The sequence below is a fragment of the Primulina tabacum genome, chromosome 3 (genome assembly GCF_025594145.1).
Source record: "Primulina tabacum isolate GXHZ01 chromosome 3, ASM2559414v2, whole genome shotgun sequence".
Taxonomy (NCBI): Eukaryota; Viridiplantae; Streptophyta; class Magnoliopsida; order Lamiales; family Gesneriaceae; genus Primulina; species Primulina tabacum.
This window is the reverse complement of record NC_134552.1, coordinates 12203149-12230318: the sequence shown is the minus strand read 5'-3', so window position 1 is coordinate 12230318 and position 27170 is coordinate 12203149. Positions and strand designations below refer to the sequence as shown.

Sequence of the window (27170 nt, the reverse complement as noted above, 5' to 3'; positions counted from 1 at the left end):
GATACTTGCAGCCTTGAAAAATTACTAAAAAACAAAAATTATAAAAAAAATCTCGTGACCTTACGACCTAAATTGGAAGCAAAAAAAATCTCCATTTATTAGATACGTTACTATTATTTTATTATTTGTGGGAAAGGGCGGTCCAATTGGTCTGATAACGTGTCCCCGAACATATGGTTTGATGGATTTAAGACATGTGTAATTTTATCTAATAATCCCACGTGGCTTTTGTCTTTTCCTTTTGCTAACTGTAATCCATACCTCCACAAGTCAAATATGTCGGTTTATTTTAATTTATTGAACTGTCAAATATCAGTAAAATATATTTTTAAATTTCATTTTTTTGCGAATTATATGTACATGCAAACGACTGACCAATAATCAATTGATAGTGTATATTTATGTTTCTTTTTTCTTTTTTTTTTGGAATAAATACTTTAATCTAGACTTGCATATTTATATTTTCAAACACTATCAAAAAATTAATCAGTGAACCTATACTTTTCATTTAAAAAAAAAACCAGTTTTTAATGTTCTTTTAACCCCAAATTTGACTTAATTCAATTTATAAAATCATCAAAGCTAGCTAATGCTGAATACCGAATGCGATTATATAATTCTTAAAAAATGAATATAATATTATGGTATATAAATGAAATATTTCTAAACACTATCATCCAAAATAAATATTTTTATCTAATTAAAAATTATCTTTAACTTTCATTTAAATAAATGGAGAGAAAAATGTATTTCTTAAAAAGGTATTTTGTTATTTTATTAAAAAAAATAGTATAAAAAGTACTTATTTATCGAAAAATTACTTATTTATCGAAGATTTCCCACGTTTTAACTTAATCACTACTATAAAAGTATAATATTTTACAAATACTCCCTAAATAATAATAATTTTTTCGATCAAAGCTTAAAGATTTTAAGAACTAGAATTCCAGAATTTGAAGCAAGGATTCTTCACATCCTGCTATTGGTAAACATGACAAAGTGAACTGAATATCTTGAACAAGTCTCCCCGAAAATTAAGCTGTCCAACTGCTGATCTGTGCGGCTTGAAACTCTCTCAAAAGTTGCATAGACTGAAGGTAGAGGTTCAGGTCCAATCCATCCACATTTCTGCCAACTCGAGCTTTCAGAATTGCCTAGAAAAAAATACTAATCCTGTAAAACAATTTGTTAAGATGTGAAGCATGATGGCAACAGGTGAAGTGCACCAATGGAGGAAGAAATCAATGTACAGGTAGGAGATATTAAATGTTTAAGATTTCTAAGAACCTTGGGAGGGGGAGCAGAAAAAAATTTAAGCTATATGTTACAAGACAAGTATAAATATATAAAGAAAAATGTAATATGGATGGCATGAGTGACGGCTGATCTTGCTAGACCCTCTCGCTCTGCCGCTGCCAAGATGCAAGTTATCCTTGCTTAAACTTCATTAAAATCTAATTAAATTCATTACCTCATTACTGGGTTCAATATGAAGTTCTCCAATAAATTGATAGAGAGAACCAGGTCGAAGATTGAGGTTCAAGCGCTGAGTATCAACTTTTAAGCTAGCATTTCCATCAGTTACTACAGCCACTGCGGTTTCCAAAGTATATTCTTGCAACCTAGGAGGGGAAAATACACTCGATATTCTTAATGATAATGAAAAGTAGGCTACAGCAACATAACTGAGTTTCAAAATAAGTAAGAATCAAGAGCTAGCCGGTTTGCAAAATATATTGTAGCTCAAATATTTTAGTCCGTATATCAACCCAGACACCACATTTGGATTGCTCCTCTAGTAGTGATGGTTACTCACCCTTGACATTAGTGTCACACGAATTAACCTACAACTCATGAAAATCGAACACTAGTCCATGGCCCTGATACAAATCGTAATGGCAAGCACTTATAATTAATGATAATGACGCATCTCAAGTCTTCTAAATCGTACATCAATCTGCATAAACTTTTCTTGGGAAGAGTCAAAAATTACTTCAGGTGAATGCCGCAACAAGAAAAGATTGGCTCATTTCATGTTAACAGCTCATCGTTTTTCTATTTTGACCAACTGCAGTAATAGTCCCCTGGACTCGGAAAGTAATAACGAAAATGGCTAACCCAATAGCCATCTTGTACACGTCCTTGAGGGTAACATTCATGACAATCATAGCTAGTTTATCCTGAGGAGAGTAAAGTATGGCTCTTTTCTTAATGTTTGAAACATCATGTTTCAATCATTGTCCTAGAAGGATAATAATTGCTCTTCGGTAGGAAGGCTGACTAGATCAATCATGAAAGATTCATTTGGGAAATCCATCAATTTTTTTCTAACTTTACAATGAAGGAAAACCAGACTACACGTTTGAGAAGATATAAAACTGACGCTAACTAGTAGCTAGAATAGTCTAAAACTGGACCATATGTAATGCATTGTTCGCAAAGTGCGCCTATAATGTTTTCTTCCACAAACCACAGAAGCCACCTCATTATTCATATCGTTGGCTTAAATCATGCAACAAGCTATATTTGTAAGCATAGAGCATAAAAAACAAAAGGTCAATGAGCAAACTGAATAGACATTTCAGAGCACACTCATAGAGCTTGTCAACCGTATAAAACTGTTGACACCCGATGTTCCAGGAGCTCAAAGATTTCAAGAAAGTCGTAATGAAGATGATATCAGAGCCACGAGATTACAAATTCAAAAGTTATGATACATAATTTACATTGTGTATCAGAGCCATGATCGAAATCAAACCATGTATGTGGAATCCTCGGATACTTAAAATGAAGGAGGTGAAGACTATCAGTAAATCCACGATGAAAGGTAGGTACTCCAAGTATTTCACATAAAACGTGCGCTCCCAACGCATTGGAGAGGAGTGGCTCGAGGATGGGCGGATGGGATTGAGGAGATGCCGGACCATGAGAAGAATGATGGTGCTTCGTTTGAAATGAAGATTATTGAAAATTCAACCAAAGTCTCACATTGAAAATACATGAAGAAGATCATGAGATAATAAGATGAAAAAACATCTTCATTATTACGAGTCCTTTTGACTAAAGTCCAAAAGATCACGAGATAATAAGATGAAAAAACTTCTTCATTGTTACGAGTCCTTTTTGACTAAAGTCCAAAAACCAATCCACAGGAGTTTATGCTCAAAGCGGGCAATACAATATTGATACCCCCTGTAAAGGTCCGGGTTAATGGTGACCCATTTCCGGGTTAATGATGACCCGGGTTATCGGTTGAATAGCCCGGATCAGAAGCCAACTGCCCGGGTACTTTTCCTCCACCCGGTTTCTCATACAGGTACCCAGGTAACCAACTACACAGGCCACCTCGAGAATTGCACCACACTCGAGTGTGATCGATACAGGCAGTCTAATCCGTCAGAACCACTTGGGTTTGGAGTGTCCAAGAAGTCATCAGAAGCTAGTATGATAAACCGACTTAGTAGGTGGTGTGATAATCGAGGTAACTACCCATTCTTCCACTATAAATAGCAGGTATTAAAGTCATTTAATGATTCTGAGATCTTTGAACTAAAAACACTTACATATTTCCCCTCAAATATTGTTTGTGTTCATCTAAAAACCTGCTGACTTAAGCATCGGAGTGGTCACGTCGGACATCCCTCCGGCGCCCATTCACGAGTTACTTTCTTGTTTGCAGGTGTTGATCCAAGCCATTATCTTCACTCAAATTCCCAAACATTATAAATTATTGATTGGGTCCGTTGGAGCCCCGTACCCGGCTCACCCATTTTAACGAGATCACATCATTGGCGCCGTCTGTGGGAAATCACTGAGTTCGAGACGTTGATATGGCTCGTACGAGAAGAACCAACCAGGGTGATTCTCACGCCCAGGGTGATGGGGGACAAACTTCAAGACAAGCTGATGTTAATAACATTGGAACAAACCTCATTACCCTGACCCCTGAAGAGTTAAAGAAAATGATGGCCGATGCCGTTGTGCTAGCTATGGCCAGGAAGGAGGTCTCTCACCCTGTCACACCACCCGGTGATAAACAGGGACATGATCAGGGATTTGAGCAGGAGCAGGAGCAGGGGCAGGGAAGGAGGGATAACGAGATGGTAGGAGAAGACGAGGGATCCAGCGCTGGGTCCAAATCTCCTACCGTGGCAGAGGAATTGTTGGAATTAAGGCAGAAGATGAAGGTCTTGGAAGGACAGTTGGAAAGACGGAGCGTTGCCCGGGCAGTCCCGAGAGGATGCCCGTTTTCTGATATCATCGTCCGGGAGCCTCTTCCTAGAAATTTCAAATCTGCGAAGGTGAAAGACTATGATGGCAATGCAGACCCGGAGGAACACCTGGCCAGGTTTGAAAATATGGCCATGTTGCACTGTTACACTGATAGAATCAAGTGCAAAGTGTTCCTAACAACACTGGTGGATTCAGCTCAGAGGTGGTTCGAAGGCTTGGCTTCCCAAAGTATCAGTTCCTTTGGAGACTTCCAGAAGGTGTTTTTACACCATTTTAGCAGCAGTAAAAAGTACAAAAAGACTGCTTTTAGTCTCTTTGAAGTTAAGCAGAACCCAGAAGAGAGTTTAAGGGCCTATATCAGAAGATTCAACAGAGTGGCCCTAGACGTCCCTACTTGCGCCACTGAAACAAAGACTACTGCATTCACCCAGGGTTTGAGAGAGGGTGAGTTCTTCAAGTCACTGACTAAGAAGGTGCCGGGAGATTTCGAGGATCTATTGTCGCGAGCAGAAAAATATATCAATATGGTGGAGGCCCAGAAACAGAAGAGGGAGGCTGTGAGAAAGGAAAAAGGAGACCGGATGTCTAAGCCCGAGGAGAGGGGACAGAAAAGAGGCAATACAGGGCACTTTTCTCACCACGTGCCTCTGAAAATTGCTCGGGAGAGGGAAGTGCAGGAGTGCAGCAGAGATTTGGCCCCGGATCATCAGTTATCCCGGCCAGAAAAGAGTGGATTTTGCTCTTTTCACAAAGTATGCCACCATAACACTGAAAACTGCAAGGCACTAAAGGGGAATTATGTCTCACCCTCCATCCCGGGACCCAGTAACAATAGCCAGAGGCCGAGAGTGCCACCTTGGACATCTCGGCCACCAGGATCCAGCGCTCGAGGAGGAAGTGTGAGGAATATCCCGAGGATTGAGCCCAGTAGAAGAAGGGAGCCTGAGCCCGAGAGAAAAAAGAATTCGCCCCCTGCCACAGGAATGATCAAAATGATATTAGGAGGCTCTACTGATGGAGACTCTAACCGGGCAAGGAAGGGGAGAAGCAGGAGGGAATGTTTGGAGGTAGAGGGAGAAAGAAGGAATGAGGCGATCATTAGTTTTGGCCCGGAAGATTTGAGAGGGGTGAATCTGCCCCATAACGACGCCCTGGTGATCCAAGCCCGAGTGGCGAATTATGATATTCTACGGGTCTTTGTGGACTCAGGCAGGTCTGTAAATGTAATTTTTAAAGATGTCTTTGTACAGATGGATTTGCAAGGCTACCACCTAGAGGCTGTGGAGACTGCCTTCTTTGGTTTTGCTGGCCATATGGTTTACCCGGAAGGGGAGATCATGTTGCCATTAACCTTGGGTTCTCAGGATCTTAAGAGGACGGTGATGACTTCATTCACAGTAGTGGATTCCCCGTCATCATATAATATCATTTTGGGGAGACCGGCTATGAACGAATTGAGAGCCGTAGCATCCACATACCACCAAAAGATAAAATTTCCAGTAGGAGCTCGGGTGGGAGAAGTCCGAGGAGATCAACCATCATCTCGGAAATGCTATGTGGAGGCAGTCCGGGCTGATCAGAGTAGAACAAGGAAGGAAGGGAAGAAGGCAAGGGTGGACGGGGAAAGAACGATGGGGAGAGGAGAGGTGCATTTTGTGGCAGAAGAAGAACAAGAAGTAATAGAAATCGGACCAGGCCAGCAAATCCGGGTGGCCCGAGATCTCAGTATATCCACTCGGGTCAGTCTGATTCATTGTTTAAAAACTAGTATTCGTGTGTTTGCTTGGTCCCAACAGGAGTTGACAGGGATTTCTCCCTTGATAGCAGAACATCAATTGAACATCCTCCCAGGATCTCACCCAGTAAAACAAAAAAAGAGGCACTTTGGCCCTGAAAAGGACAAAGTGATTGACGCGCAAATTAAGGAGCTTCTGAAAGCTGGCCACATTCGGGAAATTCAATTCCCCACATGGCTTTCGAATGTGGTCTTGGTACCCAAATCTACCGGGAGGTGGCGCATGTGTGTAGACTCCCGCGATCTCAACAAGGCGTGCCCCAAAGATCATTATCCTCTGCCCAGGATTGATCAGCTGGTGGATTCCACCTCGGGCTATGAATTGCTAAGTTTCATGGACGCATACCAGGGGTACCATCAAATCCCCCTGGCTAAAAAAGATCAAGACAAAGCCAGCTTCATCACCTCAGGAGGTACATTTTGTTATATTGTAATGCCTTTCGGGTTGAAGAATGCAGGGGCTACTTACCAGCGTCTGATGGATAAAGTCTTTGAGAAGCAGCTGGAACGGAATGTGGAAGTCTATGTGGATGATATTCTATCCAAATCTCAGGAGGGTGCCAGCTTTATTAGTGATCTAGAAGAAACTTTTGCGACTCTCATGCATTATGGAATCAAGCTTAATCCTGCCAAGTGTATTTTTGGCGTGAAGAGTGGCAAATTCTTGGGATTCATTGTGACAGACCGAGGGATCGAGGTGAATCAAGAGAAAGTCAAATCTGTGCTAAGTATGCCATCTCCCCGATCTGTCAAGGAGGTACAAAAGCTAACTGGGAGAATTGCTTCCCTTTCCAGATTTATTTCCCGATCAGCACACCGGAGTTATCCTTTTTTCCAAGTCTTAAGGAAGGCCCAGCAATTCGGATGGGATGAGAAATGTGAACAGGCTTCCAGGACTTGAAAATTCATCTTGCCGGGCTCCCGGTGTTGGTGAAACCATAACCTGGAGAAAAATCATATGTCTACATGTCCACTACAGAGTATGCTGTCAGCTCTGTTCTAATAAAAGAGGAAGGAACTGATCAAAAACCTGTCTATTATGTCAGCTATACTCTGAGGGGGCCCGAGCTCCGGTATAGCGAAGTGGAGAAAATTGCTTTGGCCCTGGTCATGACCGCCCGGAAGCTAAGACCTTACTTTCTGTCACATTAGGTTATTGTTCTTACCAATAGTCCTCTGGGTAGGATCATGACTCACTCTGAAGTATCCGGGCGAATGATAAAATGGACAGTAGAGTTGGGGGAATATGACATCGAGTACAAGCCCCGAGTGGCCATTAAAGCGCAGGCTTTGTCAGATTTCTTATCTGAAATGATCCAGCCCAGCAAAGAGGAGTTATGGAAAGTGTCAGTGGATGGGGCATCTAGCCTGGTGGGGTGCGGAGTAGGGGTGGTGTTAGTGTCTCCCCTGGGAGAAAAGGTCAAATTAGCATTAAGAATTGATTCCCGGATAACCAACAATGAAGCTGAGTATGAGGCTGTTCTTGCAGGTATTCGAGCTGCCCGGGAAGTTGGAGCTTCTCGGATTATTCTATATTCTGATTCACAGCTCATCACTCAACAAATAAAGGGCATTTATGAGGCTAAGGATGACAGGATGCTTAAATATTTACAGCTCATTCGAGCCCAAGCAGAAAGCTTCATGGATTGGAGTATTGAACAAATACTCCTGGAAGAAAACAGTGAGGTAGACGCTTTGGCTAAAATGGCTGCTTCTTTATCAGAAGTTAATACCCGGGAGGTGCTGCATATTACTCGGCTGGTTCTCTCTACGGAGGAAGAAGCATCACCCCTGCCTGAAGATTCATGGATGACACCGCTGATCGCGTACGTTACGAACCATGAGCTCCCTGAGGATAAAGCCCGAGCTCAGAAGATCAAAAGACAAGCTCCCAGGTTTGTTCTCTTAAATAAAATTTTGTACAGAAGATCATTCCAAGGACCGCTTTTGAAGTGTTTAAATGAAAAAGAGGTGGATTATGTTCTCCGAGAGATTCATGAGGGGTGTTGTGCCGAGCACCTCGGAGGAATGTCTTTAACTCGAAAAACAATGCTTGCTGGATTCTGGTGGCCCACCTTAAAACAAGATTCTGCTCGTTTGGTCCAGATTTGTGAGGGCTGTCAGCATCATTCAAATTTCAGCTACAGCCCGGCCACTCTCATGAAGCCTATTTGGGCATCCTGCCCTTTTGATCAATGGGGCATGGATATTGTGGGTCCTTTTCCGGTTGCCCGGGCTCAGAAAAAATTCTTACTAGTAGCTGTTGACTACTTTTCCAAGTGGGTTGAAGCTGAGCCTTTAGCAAAAATCACCGAGCAGGAAGTATTGAAATTCTTGTGGAAGAACATTGTGTGCCGGTTCGGTGTGCCCAGGAGAATAATCTCGGACAATGGAAAACAATTTCAAGGTAAAGGAATTACGTCATGGTGCCAGGAAATGAAAATCACTCAATCTTTTACCTCTGTTGCATATCCTCAAGCCAATGGTCAAACAGAAGTTGTCAATAGAATCATTGTGCAAGCATTAAAAGCAAGACTTCAAGGTAAAGGAAAAAATTGGGTGGAGGAGTTACCTAGTGTTATATGGGCTTACAGAACTACTCCCCGGGCACCTACTCAAGAAACTCCCTTCAGTTTGGTATATGGTTCTGAAGCAGTTCTTCCAGTAGAGATCGGGCAGACTTCTTCCCGGATAGAATCTTACCCGGAGGACAATGACCAGAGCAGGGCCATGGAATTAGACTTAATAGAAGAAAAAAAGAACAGAGCATTTATTCGAATGGAGGCATACAGAAGTCGGGTGATGAAATCATATAACAAGAAGGTCCGCATCCGAGACTTCCAAGTTGGGGATTTAGTAATGAAAAAAGTCAACCCTGCTGGGGAAGTTGGGAAGCTGGAAGCCCGATGGGAAGGACCTTACAAAATCACTCGGAGAGTCAACTCGGGATCCTTTTATTTAGAAGATGCGCAGGGACGTCCCCTCAAAAGGCCTTGGAATGTGTTTAACTTAAAGAAGTACTATGCATAATAAATGTAATTGTTTGATGGAAGAAATCAATAAAAAAAATATTTTCTCAGAGTATTGCGTTTGTTATTATATCTCGGGAGCTGTTATGGCCCGGTTCTTAAAAAGCCCAGGGCACTACACCCTGGCTCGGGGCACCACACCTCGACCATTCCCAAGTCCCGGGACATGATCCCCGGCCCAATGCTCCGTACCTTGGTTCTTAAAAAGCCCAGGGCACTACACCCTGGCTCGGGGCACCACACCTCGACCATTCCCAAGTCCCGGGACATGATCCCCGGCCCAAGGCTCCGTACCTTGGTTCTTAAAAAGCCCAGGGCACTACACCCTGGCTCGGGGCACCACACCTCGACCATTCCCAAGTCCCGGGACATGATCCCCGGCCCAAGGCTCCGTACCTTGGTTCTTAAAAAGCCCAGGGCACTACACCCTGGCTCGGGGCACCACACCTCGACCATTCCCAAGTCCCGAGACATGATCCCCGGCCCAAGGCTCCGAATCTCGTTTCTTAAAAACTCATGGCTACACCCTGGTTTGTGGAATCCAAGAAACTCCTTTTGAGTTCAGGTTTAAATCTCTACATCTGGAGTATTAGTTAAGCAACTTATTTAACGTATGGACCGGGACCCCGGGTATTTGATTGAAATTACCGTTTTCTCGTACTAAGAAATAATCATTAGTTATTGCATTACCCGGGTTGCGGAAAAATTGTCAAAAACCATATGGAAAAAGGCACAGCGATGGAAAGAAATCAACATTTCCTTACAAAGTTCAAAGGCAAGAAATACAAAGAAAAAAATACAGAGTAAGTTACAAGCCTATTCTAAAGTCTGCTGCCCTGATGGTTCTCCGGATTCCCCGGGAGTCTTCTCAGCCTCTTTCTCGATAGCATCATCTTTGGGAAGGGAAGCAATGGCCTTATCAATATCGGGAAAACCCTCCTTATCTGTTGGAATCAGACCTATCTCCTCAAATTGCTCCTGGCATTTCTCAAAGCCAATCGTAAAGTATTTGTATGCCCTATCTTCAACAGTTGCCTGAATTCCGCCGATTGAAGGAAAATAGCCCTCCATTCTTCATGGGTCAGCTGAAGAAGTCTAAGCTTATCTTCAGCAATCTCGGCTCGATGTTGCTGGGCACTGGCCTCATCCTCGAGATAGCTAATCCGAGATGCCAGGAACGCAGTTTGCCTCTGAGAAGCCTCCTCCCAGGCTATGCTCTCATCACGAGAAAGTTGAGCCGCGGCCAGCTCTTGATTAGCTGCTTCCAAGGAAGCTTGGAGACTGGCAGTTGTCTCCTCGTGAAGCTTCTGAGCCCGGGCCATCTCTCCTTGGAGATGGTCATGAATATCATGAGCCGCCCGGGCTTGCTTACCCTTCTTGGTTGCCACCGCTGCCACCTCTTCAAAGGCCGAAACTAGCATCTGGGCAGCCTGGACAAGAAGGAATCTTAAAAAAGAAAAAAGGGGGAGGGAGAGAAAGGGAAAAGAAATAAAAGAATAAAGCTTACAGACAAAAGACGGTTGGACCCCTCCAAAAACCTCACACTAGAAGGAGTGCTTTTCAGGATAGCTATCTCAGCAGGGCTGAGCACCTTCTTGAAGCGCTTAACACCAACAGCGGAAGCTCCCTCGAAGAAGATGTTGGCTAGAGAAAGCTGGTCGGTTGGAGGGAGCTCTTGGCAAGGTTCTTCATTGGACTGGGTGGGGGAGGAGCAGGTGGAGCAGATCGGAAGGCGCCTTGGTCACCCTCGGGAGGGTCTTTGAGAATAACCAGCTTGGGTTCTGCAGTAGCTTTTCGTTTTCTCTGATTGATGGGAATGAGATCTTCAGATTCCTCCGAGTTCTCAGTCATCGCCCGGGAAGCGCCATCCTGGGGAGGTTCTTCCCGGGACACCTCAGCTCTCAAGGCTGCCGCTTCTGCATCCCGTTGTCTCTTTTCTTCCGCCGCTGCCCGGCGAGCCGCCATTTCCTTCTCTCGGGCTGCCTTCTCAGCTGCACGCCTTTTAGCAAAAGCTGCTTGCATCTCAAAGTTATCTGCATAGAGGAGTGACAGGGTTATGATACATTAAATAAACAGGACAAAGAAATAAGGAAGCACAGAAGATAAAGTATGTACCGGGTTGAGAGCCCGAGCCAGCCACCTCATCAATTACCCGGTCTATGGGGTCCTCAGCCCAGGAACTCAACCCGTAGGCCACTAAGTTCTCTTCTGAGATAAGGATGGAAGAGGAGTACTTGTGTCCCTCCACAAGGGTTTGACTCATGAGGAAAGGCTCCTCAAATTTGTAGGATGGAGGAAGGGAAGGTTGTTGGGGAAGGGAAGGGAGAAACCGGGTTAGACAGGGTAGAGGACCCGGGAGTTGGATGTAAAAAAATCTTCCTTTCCATCCCTTTTGAGAGGAAGGGATGTCATCAAGGAATCGGGTGTTTAGCCGGGATTTAAGGGAAAATGCATTATCCCCGAAATGGCAAGAAAAATAATAGTGAAGGATGATGTGGGTGATGAGAAGATTATTCATTTTAAAAAGGACATAGGCCGAGGCCATAATCCTGAAAGAATTGGGATGAAGTTGATTGACAGGTACACCAAAAAATTTGGCAACATCAATATAAAAGGGATGAACGGGAAATCGAAGACCATTCCTAACCTGGTCCCGAAAGAAAGTTGTGTACCTTGGAGGAGGGTTATCGGCCCTATCAGAAGGCCCAGGTATCAAGATAGAAACGGAAGAAGGAATATTGCCCAGCGCTCGGAGTTCCTCATCTGCCCCCGAGCGTAAGGCGCTTCGCATAGAGGAGAACCAGGGAGTTCCCGGGATCTCGATCGCCCGAGGACTCGAGACCTTGGCTTTACCCTTACCCTTATTCTTCGCAAGAGCTCGGGCCCGGGAGGGGCCAGAAGATGAAGGTTTAGAAAAGAGAGGTTTGGTTGGAAGTGCCACTGGTTTTTTAGAAGGTTGGGTGATGGAGCGACGTGGGGGAGAGGGGGGAGAATCGGAACGAAGTGCGGAAGACTCAGTGCTAGGAGAGCCTCGCGCATTCGCTCCTGAGGTGGAAGAAGTGGAGTGAGACATTTTAAGAGAAGAAAACTTACGACGATATATGCGGTGGAAGATTGCCGGAAATGATTTCGCACAAATAGAGTCTCGAGAAGAGAATTCGCAAGAGCTTCGCTGCAGTTTCGAATTTGAGAGTAATTTTTGGAAAACCTGTTAGTTAGTATATATAGGCGGTGGGGGAAGATCTCAGCCGTTTATTTAAAAAGCATGCGTGGACGACCACGATTTGCCTAGAAAATTGTACCAGGCATATGACGGGACACACGCAATAATTAAAAATGTCAGAATTATCGGCTCCTCGAAATACGAAACGTTCCTGACCGTTGAAAGAAAGGGCACGCGTTATCATGGCACCCCGTGGGTTACCCAAGATCTCACTATAGCCCGGGAGGTTTGAGGCCCCGGCATTTACTCTTAAGCCCGGGAGGTTTGAGGCCCCGGCATCTTATCTTCATCCCGGGAAGAGTAAGGCCCCAGTACTTCATTTTGAGCATGGGGAATTTTAGGGCCCGTTTTTTTTCAGTTGGTCACTTATCAGTTCTGGATATTTATTCTGATTCATTTTATGATACATATATCATGCGGTGGCAATGAAATACGGGCAATAAGAGTAACTAGATAAGCATTTTTATTATTATTATTATTATTATTCCGGGAATTTTTTACCCGTTACATTAAAAAATTCCTCTTCTACAGAGGCTATCCACTTAATCACAAAACTCTTTACAGAGCTACCAGTGAACGCCTTCATAAAGCTAGCGGAGTCGGCAATCTTCTGCAGCGTCCTCCTCTCTTTATGAAGCAATAGTTGGAGGAGGAAGTCGTCCTCAAAGAGGTCCTCCGTATCAGAAATCTGCAAGCGTTCCCGATACTTTGCAAGCTTGGCCACCAGCTCAGGAGTGATAGCCTCCTCCCACTCGTGAAGAAGCTGAAGTCCTTGCAGCTCCTCCCAGTAATGGAGGATCTTTTGGAAGACTTCATCTTCCAATTCAGATTTCCGTTTCTCAAAAGCTGCTTGCATTAACTCTGCTGCCATGTCGGGAGCTTTCGAACCACTGGAACCCGCCATTGCACTTCTTGAGGACTGAATTGATGGAATGTAGGAGAATAGGTAAGCGGGTTACTGTATATATATAGGAAGGAATCAGTCTCCACCGTTGATCCGAATCCAATCGGACGATCAGAGGGAATCTAGGAAATTGAGCAGGCAGATGAAAAGACGTGTACGGATATCGAGGAAACAGGCTCATTATTACCTCGGAATACGAACAAATTTTCGACGGTATCACTGTTAACGCATGCAGCATAATGACATTCATTGGATTTCCCGAGAGTACTAAACGATGAATGTTCAAAACCTGAGAGATATGGAAACCTGACACCTCCTCACTTCTGCAGGATATTTAGAGACCCAATGCTCTTATTCACTCTGGGATATGTTGTGGAGTAAAATGCATGACTGATCGGGACAGCGAGTCAAGCTCTAGCCCGACTATTTTTAGGATGTGTGGTGATACCCCTGTAAAGGTCCGGGTTAATGGTGACCCATTTCCGGGTTAATGATGACCCGGGTTATCGGTTGAATAGCCCGGATCAGAAGCCAACTGCCCGGGTACTTTTCCTCCTCCCGATTTCTCATACAGGTACCCAGGTAACCAACTACCCAGGCCACCTCGAGAATTGCACCACACTCGAGTGTGATCGATACAGGCAGTCTAATCCGTCAGAACCACTTGGGTTTGGAGTGTCCGAGAAGTCATCAGAAGCTAGTATGATAAACCGACTTAGTAGGTGGTGTGATAATCGAGGTAACTACCCATTCTTCCACTATAAATAGCAGGTATTAAAGTCATTTAATGATTCTGAGATCTTTGAACTAAAAACACTTACATATTTCCCCTCAAATATTGCTTGTGTTCATCTAAAAACCTGCTGACTTAAGCATCGGAGTGGTCACGTCGGACATCCCTCCGGCGCCCATTCACGAGTTACTTTCTTGTTTGCAGGTGTTGATCCAAGCCATTATCTTCACTCAAATTCCCAAACATTATAAATTATTGATTTGGTCCGTTGGAGCCCCGTATCCGGCTCACCCATTTTAACGAGATCACATCAAATATCATTCTAGAGATGCGTGTATTGTACAACATGTATTATTATGTACCTTATAGGTTTAATTCTAAAATTTTGTTTCCCAGCACCCAATAAATATATATGAATTCAAGGCTTACTCCTGAGTAGCGAGCAAACTACTGTTGGTGCACCTCCCACTAACTCGAAGTTTTGTTAAAATGTTATATATCTAAGAAAGTTGCCAGTACCATTCGAGCCTCAAAAGGCGCATAAAGCCAAAACAATACTTCACCGTTTATACATAACAAACATCCGTGAAAGGGGGCTCGAATCGAAGGGACAATTAGCCTCCATCACCTTCCATATTGCCAGAAAGGTTCTATTAAATTCAATTACGCCAATATCATGTCGCCTCGTAACAATTTGTGTGACAGTAAACAAATTTAGCTTGAGATGTATTGTTGAAGCACATTAACGGAGAAAAGATATGACAGAATACCCACTTTCCAGTAACGCGAAAGGCGCCACCTGGCTTGAAATTTGGCGACGAGGGTTTTAATTCTTGCAAAGTAACCAATGCACCAGAATTTACGGCCGATGCAGACATTTCGACCACTTCAAATACAGCGCGAGTTTTTTTACCTGAAAGATTCCCCGCAAATTTGTCACGAGTTCACAAAATTACTTAAAAATGAAATAAAAAATAAAAAATCAAAGCTACAATGATACAACCTACCTTTCGGCTTCTTCAAGTTGGCGTCGGTATACTGTTACCCCCAATTGCAGTTTGGTCAGAACTTCGAGTTGGCAGATTAAAGAAAAAGCCTAAATATTCAAAGAAAATTATATAGAAATGGGGATAGAAAAAGAAAAATAATCGAGAGGTGAAGGGAAAATTACAATGGAGCCTGGCGATGGCGGAATCTTGACCAATTTAACACGCCTAAGACCCAAACACATACCGCTGGACCTTAATTTTGTAGTCCAGAGTGAAGGCCCACTTTTAGATCTTTCTTCGCATTAATAAATAGTCTTTGAGTATATTTCCATCCTTTATTAATCTCGCACTATTTTTAATTTTTTTCTTATTGAATTTGAACTCAATTTAGTTAGTATTTGATTTTTTTATAAGTTGAGAGATATATTTGTTATAATTGGATTTTAAATTTGATACATCGTCTCAAAATTAAAACTTTTATCCAGATGAGTTATAAACCACCGTTACAAACTTTGAAATATTACATTTGCTTCGTATTTCTGATCTATTCCGTAATTTAGAATTTCGGATAATATGATTCGTTCACATAAATTGAAATATCACTCTCCCCATAACTCTAATGTAAGAAACAATCAAAGCATAAACGTGAGATTTTCCGAAAATCATATCAATTATGATTATTTTTTTAAATCTTAAATCCATACACTATAATCAAAGAATTTCATAAAACGAAATGACAATAACCTGAAATTTTACAAATCACAATTCCTACCGCTAAAACAAATTTGTATATCCATGTAGAACTCCGGCAAACAATTCAACTCCGTCAACCCACGCAGGATCACGGTCCCGGCCTTCCGTTTCAGTGGCTCCTCCGTCTTTCACCCAAAAATATCTTCGCCGCATCCAAGCTTGGATAATAGGTCGGCTCCAGGAATATTTGACTCAGCGTATCACCAGTCTCCGCGCTACCCTTTGCCTCCAAACTCCCCATTGAGGCCGACAGTAGCTGCTTGTAGCAGAAGTAAAACCTCTTTGCCGCAGCCTCCACCGCCTGCATGGCTTGTAAGAGATGAATCTTGGCCGGCACTTGCTTTTTCCTGTACAGCTCCATGGCGGCGTCTTGAATCCTTGGCCCGCCAGTTGGGTCAACCTCCTCTTCCAGGATCGCCGGGACTTTGTGCTTCAAATCCTTCGAACTCTTGGTGAGCTCCACGAGTTCTCTAGATCTGAAACAGAAGAGATCCGACCCTGAATTCACTTTCATTGAGAAATGATTCTTCAAGTTCAAGAAATCGTCGGGATCTACGAGAAAATGCAAGTCTTCCACTTGATTCAAAACCATCCACACTTTTTCCAGAATCCAACAATATCCAGAGGCTCTTTCGAATCTTTTCGAGGAAATTTCTTCAAAAATTTTCTCCACGAGCTGTCTCGCTACCCGGATCCATGACTCCAGGATCTGATGCGTGGAATACACTGTATAGTTCTCGCGGTTCTTGATTTCATCGTTCGGACTTTTCTTTAGAGCCTGAAGCTCCGACGGCTTGCAGATGCCATCGTAGTCGAGGCTTGGCTTGCCGCTTAAGTTCGGCTCCCCCAAGCCGAGGGTGAACGGACAACCCTGCATCTGACACTCGATCGTGTACTGGATCTTACGCGCAACATCCTCGGACTTGTGCCACGTGGCGAGACGTGGAAGCAAGCCGGCTTCGCTCACCTGGCTAACCACGGTGGTATCGTCGGAAAGCTTCCACACCTCAGCCGAGCTGTTTTCCCGCAAAAACATGCCCCCTGATGACGTCAAGTCAACTATCGGGATCGTTCCACGTGTCTCCAGGTTCTCCTCCTCTTCTTCGCACAACGTAGATATAATCTCAATCTCACTCGCCGCCAGAGCTTCCAGTCGTCGCCGCCATTCCCGATGGTTAGCATATGGTCTGTGGTCAGACAAAACAGTCGAGATGAGCCGGAAGGTTATTTCCAGACCGGAGAAAGCCGGTCTAAAAAGCCGTTCACTCTTCCAATTCGGAAAATCATTCAAATCCCATAATTTCTTTAGCTCCGGCAGCCTAACATAGTGATCGTAAGCCGAACAAGCCGATTCAGACGCCGCGGACAGCTCAGAAACACGAACTTTCGATGGCGGGATCGAAATCTGGAGCTTACTAGAGAGCTTCGGCGATTTATTCGTGATTTCTGAGGAAACCATTTTAGTTTTCCAATCCAAATCCACCATTTTTCATAACAAGAAAGAAGAAATCAAGAATCCCCAGACTTAATTTTTTTTCGAATTGAGAACAACATCGAGAGAATAAAGGTATTTATAGAAGGGAAAGGGTGGGCGACAAGAACAGGGGAAAGCCGTGTGGAATGAAGAAGGTAGAATTTCCAATGGCGCGGCGGTGAAGATTTGTTATTTTAATAAATTCGAAGGGTCAAACAGAAATATTCAAAAAATTTGTAAAACCTTATCCATATACGGATATAGTATGGATTAGGTCCAAAATTTTTAATTCCCGAACTGTCCTTCGCTTAGAATTTAGACCCAGGGGTTCGTATTCCACAATTAATTTACATTATTATATAACAATAATTTCATTAAATATAGAGATGTCAATGGGATGGATATGACTAAACTCAAGATCCACCTCATGAAGAAAACTTTCACCCATTACCCGTCTCACCCCAGTTAAATATTCTTCGGACCCGTCCCACCTCGAATACGAAACGGGGCTGGGTAGACCCGTGAGACCCGTGAAATCCGAATTTTTTTAAAATAAAAACGGTAATCTTTCTTCTCACATGAATGAAATGATTCAATTATGAAACAAAAAAACCTCTAAATACAGCACAATAGAAAATTAATTCATGTCTTAAACCACACTTAATAATAACAAACAAATTATTTTCACGACCTAAAGAATTACATAGAAAAAAGAATTACTAACTCTCCAAAAAAAATCTTGTCATCCCCAAAAATAAGTCATAACATAATTTAAACAGATCAATATAAAATCAGCGAGTAGGCAATATTTCAGCCACATTCTTCGGGATCATCTTCCTCTTCATCAAGAATGGTGAGACAAGTTGGTAAACTACTTGAAAAATTAACTACAAAATTAAAGAGAGAAAGTACATTGAAAAATAAAACTGTAATTTAAAACGGTAAAAAATGTAATTTAAAGAGAGAAAGTACAATAACAAAATTAAAATGAAACTACAATAAAAAAATAAAACTGTGATTTATTTATCTTTCACCTCACCCCACAACCATCTTCGCGAGCAAATCAATGCCTCCAAAGTCGTTGGATTAAGCCTATTAAGATGAGGACCAACTATTCTTCTACTATTGCTAAAAGAAGATTCAAATGCAACAGTTGGCATATGAATAGCTAAGACCGTTATGGTTGGGGTGGACTACTAAAAAAATGAAAATTAATAAAACTAAAACCCTTGAATATTTATATCCACATATATGGGACGGGTATGGGGCGGATATTATAGGACCCATGACCCACCCCATACCCGGATGAGTCTGAAAAATTGGACCCGAGACCCATCCCATGACTCATTTAGTATGCCCAAACCCGCCCCATACGTGCAGGTCTATTGCGGGTTTAAATTAAACCCGGACCCATTGACATCCCTAATTAAATATTACTACTAAATTAGTCTATGAATAAATTTGAAAATATCTAATCTTATAATAATATAATTAAGGCAGAAGGGTGAGTTTATTGGTAGCCATCTTGAGCAAGTTGCTTGGCTCAATTAAAGCAATGAGCATGGTTTCCGGCATAAACAATGATTTCCCCATTTAGGCTATTATTACTTAGTATATATGTTGAATATTTTGCAAGAAAAAAACAATTATTAAATTTATCAACACATACGCAATGTTGGTAGGTTAAGAAAAATGAAGATTATTTGTCGGGTGGAAAAATAAATGACAAAAACTTGTGTGAAACTGTCTCACGGGTCGTATTTTGTGATACAAATCTTTCATCTGGATCATTCATGAAAAAAATATTATTTTTAATGTTAAAATTATTACTTTTTATTTTAAATATCGGTAAGACTGACCTGTCTCACATATAAAATCTCGATAGACCGTCTCACAAGAGACATAATCAAAATAAATATCCAGTAAAGATGGAATTGAATATGGCAAGGATGAAATTTCATTTATTTGGAGGACTCGTTTGGTGCACCAAAAAATAATTGTGGATGGCCTTTTTCTCTGGATAAATCGAGACGTGTAAAAATAAATGACCCCTAAATTCATGTGTTTTAAGTAGTTTACATTTTCTAAAAAGTAGTCGAGTCTTCAAAATGTGCCCGTAATTATGGGAAAAAAACATATTTAGCTTTGTGTTCAAAGTGGTGTTCGTTGTAATTTGAGTTAACTCTTTGTCTCTAATAATCCGTAATTACAAAAACTTTTATGAGACCGTGAAACGAACTTCACGACTCATGAGCAAATACTAATTTTTTTTGACCGAATTGATCCGTTTCATGAAAATATATACATGAGACGGTGCATATTCATCTCTAATAAATGTTTTAATCATATTATTGGAGTTTTTTGACGACCCAATTTTTATCATTATACCCAATATTATGGATGAAGTTAGAGTGCATTGACCGAATACGAACAAAAATAGAGACAACGAGGATTTGAATAAAGGTAATTTGCCATCTTGGATGGTTATTAGAAGGATTTAGAGAATATGCTTTTAAATTGGGAAATGATTTGAAGTTGTTAAATGGAAGGGTCGAGGTTGTGAAAGTTTGTTTTTGCTCAGTGTGTGCATGGAATATATACAAGGATAATGCTTTTGTGAATTTGAAATTTGTCGCGAGTCGTGTTTGTCCGTAGCCTAGTGAGACCAATCACGTTTCATCATTTTTCACTTGGATTTTGTTAAAAAATTGTCGTTACGTTAATTTGATTTGAAATGAAAGAAGTGATTTCGAAAAGAATCCATGAGATTAAATGAATTTTGTCCATCAAAACAAATATTTAAATACATCAATCAAACATAATTTCATTATTTACAGTCACTACATCTTGGTATTATTCCACGTTTGTTTCAAAAACATTACTTTAAATATATCAAGGAAAAATAAACTCCTATGATTTTTAAATAAAAATAAAAATGTGAAATCGTTTTTAGCTTTATTATTCGGGTCCCAGTTCGGCAGGCTTATATATCCAATCCAAGGAACAATTAATTCATATTTTGAAATTCAAAATTTGACATGTAAAATGATATATTATATGATGGTAATCCATTCTCTGTTTCTGTAGAGTTGGTGTCAGGGGCGGAGTCACGTACATATGTACCCGAACTTGTCCAATTTTTTTAATAAAAATTTATACGTAAATTTTGTATAATTTTAGAATAATACCATAGTAGTACGGGTAAATCAATTTAAAATATTAAAAGATTCTATAGTTAAAAATTCTAACTCGGATAGAACCATATTTCTGAGTCCGCCGCTAAATCTGATGTATTTGAATTTTCAGTTGCGACAAATGAAGTAATACTCTATCCTGATTCGAAATTATTAATGGTCGCTGTGACCCAAGCAACTTGACAAGTACAATCAGATCAAAGGATAAAGACCACTAAACTCACAAGAACTAAACTAAAATTTTGTAAAAGAGTTTCTCTTTGTGTTTCGAGCTTACTCATCTCGATTATCGACTATTTTTCCGAGACACGACCTAATAGATTATTCGACGAGCGAGTATGCCGGATTAAGTTCTCTAAATTTCAAATATTTTATTTCGAATACGGGGAGATACGACGAATTTGTTTTTTTTTTCTTTAGTATATGTGGTGAGCTTAGTCGTAAATTAAATATAACCTTATAAAGAGGAGTTTGACGAAAGTTTGTTAATTTTGCAAGGTTGATTTTTCTTGTATGTCTTAAAAGATATGTGCTTTGATTTTTATGTATTGTTTGAAATAGTATTTTTATATTTGATTTTTATTGATTTACATTTATATTTGATCATGTCAGTCGACGACGTTTAAATTCGTTTTAGTTCAAGATACGTGTTGACGACCTGGTCAACGTAAAGATTGTCTAATTTCAACATAGGTGGGCAAAGCTGTTGCCACTTGGACTCCGTCTCTGCCGCTTGTCTTCTTAACTGAAGCTGGATCTTCCCAGATCAACGGTAGATGAGAGATCCAGCTCACGTGCTCCTGCTACGCCTTGGAATCGCATAATCCAGGCTGGATCAAACTTAACCTGATTCTCGATTGTTCGATTGGTTTTTAATTTTTCTTTTTATTTTTTTCTGACCAATATATTTGGAGTAAGTCTTTTGTGATACGGTCTCACGAATCTTTATATGTAAGATGGATCAACCATACCGATATTCACAATAAAAAGTAATACTCTTAGCATAACAAGTAATATTTTTTCATGGATGATCCAAATAAGAGATCGATCTCACAAAATAGGATATGTGAGATCGTCTCACACAAGTTTTTGCCAATATTTTTTTTAATCCTAGTTTTTGAAAAATTAAAATAAACATGACTAGTAAAATAAGCATATTAGAAAGTGGATAGCAACGAAATTTTAGCCATAATATTAAATAGATAAAAATCGTGCCTTTTTGCGACTTATCTCTCGTTTGATAATTCCTATTTCAAAATAAGGAAATATTAGTCAAATCGCGTGCGGTTAATTATTAATTAATAAAGTGTTAATCAAGTAAATTAGCTGAATTTTGAATGTAGAGGAACAATTTGTGTGGTGATGGAAGAATAGTTGGTGTTCAATTTAAACATGTAAATGAATATTCATTGCTATATCCTATGGTGATTACCTCGGAAACTTTAGATTATATTTGAAATGATAAAAATGAAATATATTAAGTGTTTATATAAAATAAAATGAATTTCAAATGTTTTATTATTGGATGAACATGAAAACTATCTTAAATAATCTGAAACACTACTCGAACATGCAATGATTAGATTTGAGTTAATTTATTATCTCACTTATCTAAATCTATAAAAATACATTTAAATATATTCGAAATCAGTCGATCCAAATGCAACATTAATATATTAATTTAGATTGTAATTGAAGTTATTATTATATATAATAAGATACTTAACATCAAATTAAAGATGGATTATTAACTTTAAAATATGTTATGCAGGCATAAAGTTAATGTAATAAAATGAATGATGTCCTTGGCTTCATTTTTAATATAGATTATGATAACCGTTGGTGGCGTCCAACTCACCGGCCCATCATGTGACATGCCGTAATGCGGCACCGTTCCATTTAAAAGCGGCATGCCCGATCACGTGACTGACAAGTGGAGTCCCGACATTGGCTGAGTGGCTGTTGCGCTTCTGACTTTAATAGATTTACGCGTCCTATATACGTCCCCGTATGTATGGGTTCGGTCGACCCTACCCCTCGATCCAACGGCTCGGATTTTTTCGAGCCAATTTTTTTTTTTTTTTTACAGGGAGATGTGCCCGGATCACTCATGTGGAGTGATCCGGGCCGTTCATTGCCCGTGCAGGTAGGTTGAAACAAACCGTATGTTCCCAGCTAGCTTCGAAAGTCGATGGATTTGATCACGCCGTAGAATCTAAGATCATCAAAGAATTTATGTCCAACTGAAAGGAACTTTATTTTATCTTTTATTATTCAATTCCAATGGCTGGTATATTAATTATCATATTGATGGTCTTCCTTGATAAAACCTGAGTCCCACCAAGGCCAATGATTTAGCAAGCAGCTCGGGATTGTTATCTGATAATGGATCAGATTGCACTCGTGACTCGTTTTTTTTAAGTAACGAGGAAGATGGTGAAATTTGTAGAATAATTTTGATCAATTATTTGAGATCTGAGCTCGGGATTGGGCACCTTTTCTACCTCCGACTCTCGTAAAACCATCACGTATATTCAATATTAATGGAACTATATTAAAAAAAATTAAATTAAGAAGGTTTAATTTAGAGGATTGGAAGTTGGTCAAAATAGGCTGCGCCTGTTTCCTAGGGAGCAAGCATGTTTCGTGACCAGTATGGCTTCTTTTTTCATCCCCATGTTCTGCCCTCCGATCCTACTTATCCACTTTTGAATATTCACACACATTTGTCTACCTTCTCATACATACATACATACATACATATATATATATGACTGTTCTCGTCTTCTCTAAAATTTTATTTTCAATCCATAAAATAAATATTGTCGATATTAGTTTCGATAGAATCTGCATCCATTGAAATCTATGTAAAAAATGAAATAAATTATAGATCAAAACTCATGCATGAATCATTTGATTTAGGGTTGAGTGACTCGAGTCTTGTATGTTTGGATAAATAGTTTTATATATTTATTATGATAAAAATTTGTGTGAAACGGTCTCACGAGTCGTATTTTTTGAGACAGATCTCTTGTTTAGATCATCCATGAAAAAGTATTGCTTTTTATTATAAATATCTATAGGATTGACTCGTCTCACAAATAAAGATTCGTAAGATCGTCTTACAACTTACAAGATATTCACTCATTTTTTTGATAGCCAAGCGGCAGTTGCGGGTGGAAATTCTCCAATGATATCTTAAAAAGATATCCCAGGTCGCGCAATTATCAACGCCCATTTCTTCAGGGATTGGGTCCCAATATATATGTATTTATCTTTGATTCTGAGTTTTGGAATATAACAACATTAACATAAAATTATTATATACGTATATATATTTTAATGGTCGTCGACAATTGTTAGGTGTTGACGAAGCAACCATTTTCACTAAATAACTTATTAATGTTTCCTCAACTGAATCACCACGAAATATATCGATTATTTGGCAAAATCATTTTTCTTTATTCGTTTCGACATGTCAAAATCATAGACTATCGTTGAACTCAATCAAAAGTTAGCTCTAAGATTATCTAAATTCATGTATAAAATTCTAATAACTTAATTCAATCGATATGTGATATATAACGCATCATCTTCATAATCAGAAACAAATGAACAACTGGATGATGAAATTTACAAGAGATCAATAGATGACTTATAAGAGTAATACAACACATAACGACGTATATGACTTTTGATACCGTATTAATATCATAAAGTTGAACTAAAATCTACCTAAAAACTAGCTCGAAAGATTATTCAAACACATGTATGTACAATTTCTGAACATTAAATTCGACGAATAAGAGACTTTGAACATATCAAATCCCAAATTTGATTAGACGCAATATATAGAATAATTCATCCACCAATCAACGACCATTGAGATGCATGGTACGGAAGCACAATAATAATATTATTTAAAAGACAAAAAGTCCTATCCCAAAGCTGGCAAAGTGAGATGTATCAAATCTAAAGAGACAAGTATAAACCATAAAACTCATGCGATGGGGGCTCTTTGGCAGAGCCAAGTTGCGCAAGCAAATGGATTGGATAAACACACAGTGTACAGTATGTATTCTACATAAACCATCTTCCTATGCATGTGACCATAAATGGTATACAACATGCCCTTGACCCATTTTGGTGCTTGTGATTTTTGGAAATACTTGATACATTTTACTAATATAAAACCTTCACCATACAAAAAAAAAAAGACCAAAGTAAAATTTATCGCAATCGAAAGCAGGACCGGAACGTAAGGAGTTGTAAGATATCATCCATTTGTTTTAAATTTAAATAAATTTATTGTATTTAAAATTTTAAAAATTATCGAAACCAGACTTGTTACGCACTTACAATGATTAAGACATAGTTTTTTATATATATATCAAATTCTACGATCAATCCCTGATGAATTATAATAAGTATATAACTTAGTGGACCTTCTGAGGCCCATAAAGAGAGAGGCCAACAAATTCGCCTAACGGGCTCATATTGTGAAGATGACTTCTGGATTAAAGTACCTTCCCTAATTACTCTTGTTGGACCCAAGGCCCATGGAAAACTAAACCCGTTATTAGTGGTCATTTTTTTAAAAAAATAACATTCGGATGAATTTAGTTCACAATATTGAAATGGGGACACACCATGTTTCTATAAATTTGTAATACTCATTTGGAACTAAATATTTTATTATAAACTTAGCATGTTTCCTAGTTGGTTTACACATAAAATTTGGATAACCATGAGACCAGTCATTTTTTGTCATCACATCTAATTTAGTTTTTTTTAGTTGGAGCAATTGTCAATGGGTTTCGAACTCGAGACATCTTGCAGACAAGTTGTACCTTGAAATCCGAACCGTAATTTGAGACATTTGAAAATTTACACCAACTCAATCGTTGAGTGATGAATAATAACATGGAGACTTAAGTGGATTCTGATCGCATATGATAAGAGTAAAAATATGCTATCTATGTAGAGGAAAGAGTATTTAAGTATATTTTTGCAATAAAAAAGGTAAAAAATGCCTCAAATTGTTAATTTACCTTTGTAGTCTTGATAATACCAATTTTCTAAAATGGAATTTTTTTGTTTTCAAATTTAAATAAGTATATTTTTGCAATAAAAAGGTAAAAAGTGCCTCAAATTGTTAATTTACCTTTGTAGCCTTAATAATGCCAATTGTCTAAAATGGAATTTTTTTTGTTTTCAAATGTTAAATAATATAATATATATACATATTTCTTCACGTTATAACTTAATTGGCCTATTACTTTTCAAAATTGATCTACACATAAAAATAGAAAGAGGGCTAAAAATGGTTTTATGAATCACATGGTGGGCTATCAAATATTATCTTAGCACACTCCATATATTTTAGTCCTTTTCTACAAACAAAATTAAAAAACTGAAATTTGTTTGGTAATTAGTAACAAAATTGTTCCACATTTGCTTATACAAAAAAAAAAAAAAAAAAAAAAAAACCAGCTGTGACGCCAAAAAGAAATGAGGAAATGCAGAGTATCTTAAAAAAAAGATTTATGGATTAAAACAGCTGCTCTAAGTTAAAATAGTCGAACACAATTTTAGGTAGTGTTTGCAAATACTTGAAAAATAATTGTTATAGACTTTTCTTTTTCAAATTTGCAAATTTTGTACAGAAATAGTTCGTAATCATTTTTTTAAGGAGATCATTTATAATTAATTAAGATTCTTCCAGTTATGTTTGATGGTAATTTGATTAGTTTAGACGTAAAATAATGTGACCGGTCACTGTTAATATTTCAGTTACTTGGCCTTGTATTACACCCCATGATACTCGCTAACCCTTTTACGTCGGTGTTGAAGCTGCGAGGATTCGATTTCAATGTAGAGACGCACTTCTTGTAGTCATGCGTTTTCTTACACACGCTTTCTATCAATGTCATGTAAATTTTCTAAAATGGAAATTTTTGCTCGCAATTTTCAAATAATATATACATATTTCTTCAATTTCTCTCTTAACCGGCCTATGCTTATCAAAATGGATCGACACATCAAAAGAGAAACATAAGTAGGTAAAAAAATGGTGCTATGAATAAAATGTTATGCTATTGAATATTATCTTATCACTATCAAATTTAGTCATTTTTTCTATATAAAAAAAGAAAGAATTTATCTCTAAACTCACACTGAATTTTTCTCATGAATAACTAAACTGGCTTTGTCTTTTATTTTACTGTTTTGAAAAAAACCCCAAATTTAAAATAAAATTTCATAAAAAAATCTTAGCAGTTTAACCCCAAAGAGAAATTCAAGTACACACTTGAGATGGCAAATGCACGAATATTTGAAAAGTACGAGGTAATGTAAATCACGAATAAATAATTTGGAGATATATTTATCAATATACTCATCCTTGTAATCAGGTCGTGTCCACATCACTAGCAAAATATATAGCCAAAGTCTTAATCTCTTACTTTTTATAAGTAAACTTACAAATTAAATATTATTTGGATGTATCTCTTCGACTAAAAAAAAAAATTGACCACACAAATGTTTATAGAAAGGTTACTAAAATTTGATGTTTTCTATTAAAATTTCATTTTTCCTCGTAACGGTAAGATAACAAATACTTGTAAAAACTTGTGACCTATGCTAGTATGGCAATAAAAAAAAAACTACACAAATTTGATATTTTCTATTAATTCTCCATTTCTCACCTTGGTAAAAGATACTAGCGAACAAGGATATGTAATTTTATTAAAAAACACCAGAGCCTTATTTGGTAACACCAAAAACAAACAATGAAACAAACATTACACCTAATTACTAATATAAACCACATATCAATAGAGC

General features: G+C 39.2%; 3 protein-coding genes across 4 annotated transcripts; 1 reads left to right on the top strand and 2 right to left on the bottom strand.

Moving 5' to 3' along the window:
* Positions 1 to 844: 844 nt before the first annotated feature.
* Positions 845 to 15136, bottom strand: LOC142540407 (CST complex subunit TEN1). Of its 2 annotated transcripts, XM_075646534.1 has the most exons (4): positions 14925 to 15136; positions 14692 to 14830; positions 1472 to 1622; positions 845 to 1154 (listed from the first exon to the last, which is right to left on the bottom strand). In XM_075646534.1, the coding sequence occupies exons 2-4, from the start codon at positions 14793 to 14795 to the stop codon at positions 1035 to 1037; spliced, it is 375 nt and encodes a 124-aa protein (XP_075502649.1). In that variant the 5' UTR covers positions 14796 to 14830; positions 14925 to 15136; the 3' UTR covers positions 845 to 1034. The 2 variants fall into 2 exon arrangements, with proteins under 2 accessions (XP_075502649.1, XP_075502650.1); XM_075646535.1 differs by lacking the exons at positions 14692 to 14830; positions 14925 to 15136 and adding an exon at positions 14481 to 14685.
* Positions 1629 to 6929, top strand: LOC142538238 (uncharacterized). Its single transcript, XM_075643603.1, has 2 exons — positions 1629 to 3050; positions 3118 to 6929. The coding sequence occupies exon 2, from the start codon at positions 3831 to 3833 to the stop codon at positions 6927 to 6929; it is 3099 nt and encodes a 1032-aa protein (XP_075499718.1). The 5' UTR covers positions 1629 to 3050; positions 3118 to 3830.
* Positions 15137 to 15606: 470 nt separating the features above from the next.
* On the bottom strand, positions 15607 to 17227 carry LOC142540406 (nematode resistance protein-like HSPRO2). The gene has a single exon (XM_075646533.1). It carries the CDS (start codon positions 17143 to 17145, stop codon positions 15769 to 15771), a length of 1377 nt encoding a protein of 458 aa, XP_075502648.1. The 5' UTR covers positions 17146 to 17227; the 3' UTR covers positions 15607 to 15768.
* Between the last annotated feature and the right edge of the window lie 9943 nt (positions 17228 to 27170).

Bases quoted from the DNA above. Each gene is read 5' to 3' on its own strand.
- LOC142538238 (XM_075643603.1), top strand. From the start codon at position 3,831: ATGGCTCGTACGAGAAGAACCAACCAGGGTGATTCTCACGCCCAGGGT.
- LOC142540407 (XM_075646534.1), bottom strand. From the start codon at position 14,795: ATGTCTGCATCGGCCGTAAATTCTGGTGCATTGGTTACTTTGCAAGAA. The intron at 1,623-14,691 runs GTGGGTATTCTG...TTCCCCTCCTAG, and splicing joins GCCTTTCGCGTTACTGGAAA to GTTGCAAGAATATACTTTGG. The intron at 1,155-1,471 runs GTAATGAATTTA...ATTTTTTTCTAG, and splicing joins ATATTGAACCCAGTAATGAG to GCAATTCTGAAAGCTCGAGT.
- LOC142540406 (XM_075646533.1), bottom strand. From the start codon at position 17,145: ATGGTGGATTTGGATTGGAAAACTAAAATGGTTTCCTCAGAAATCACG.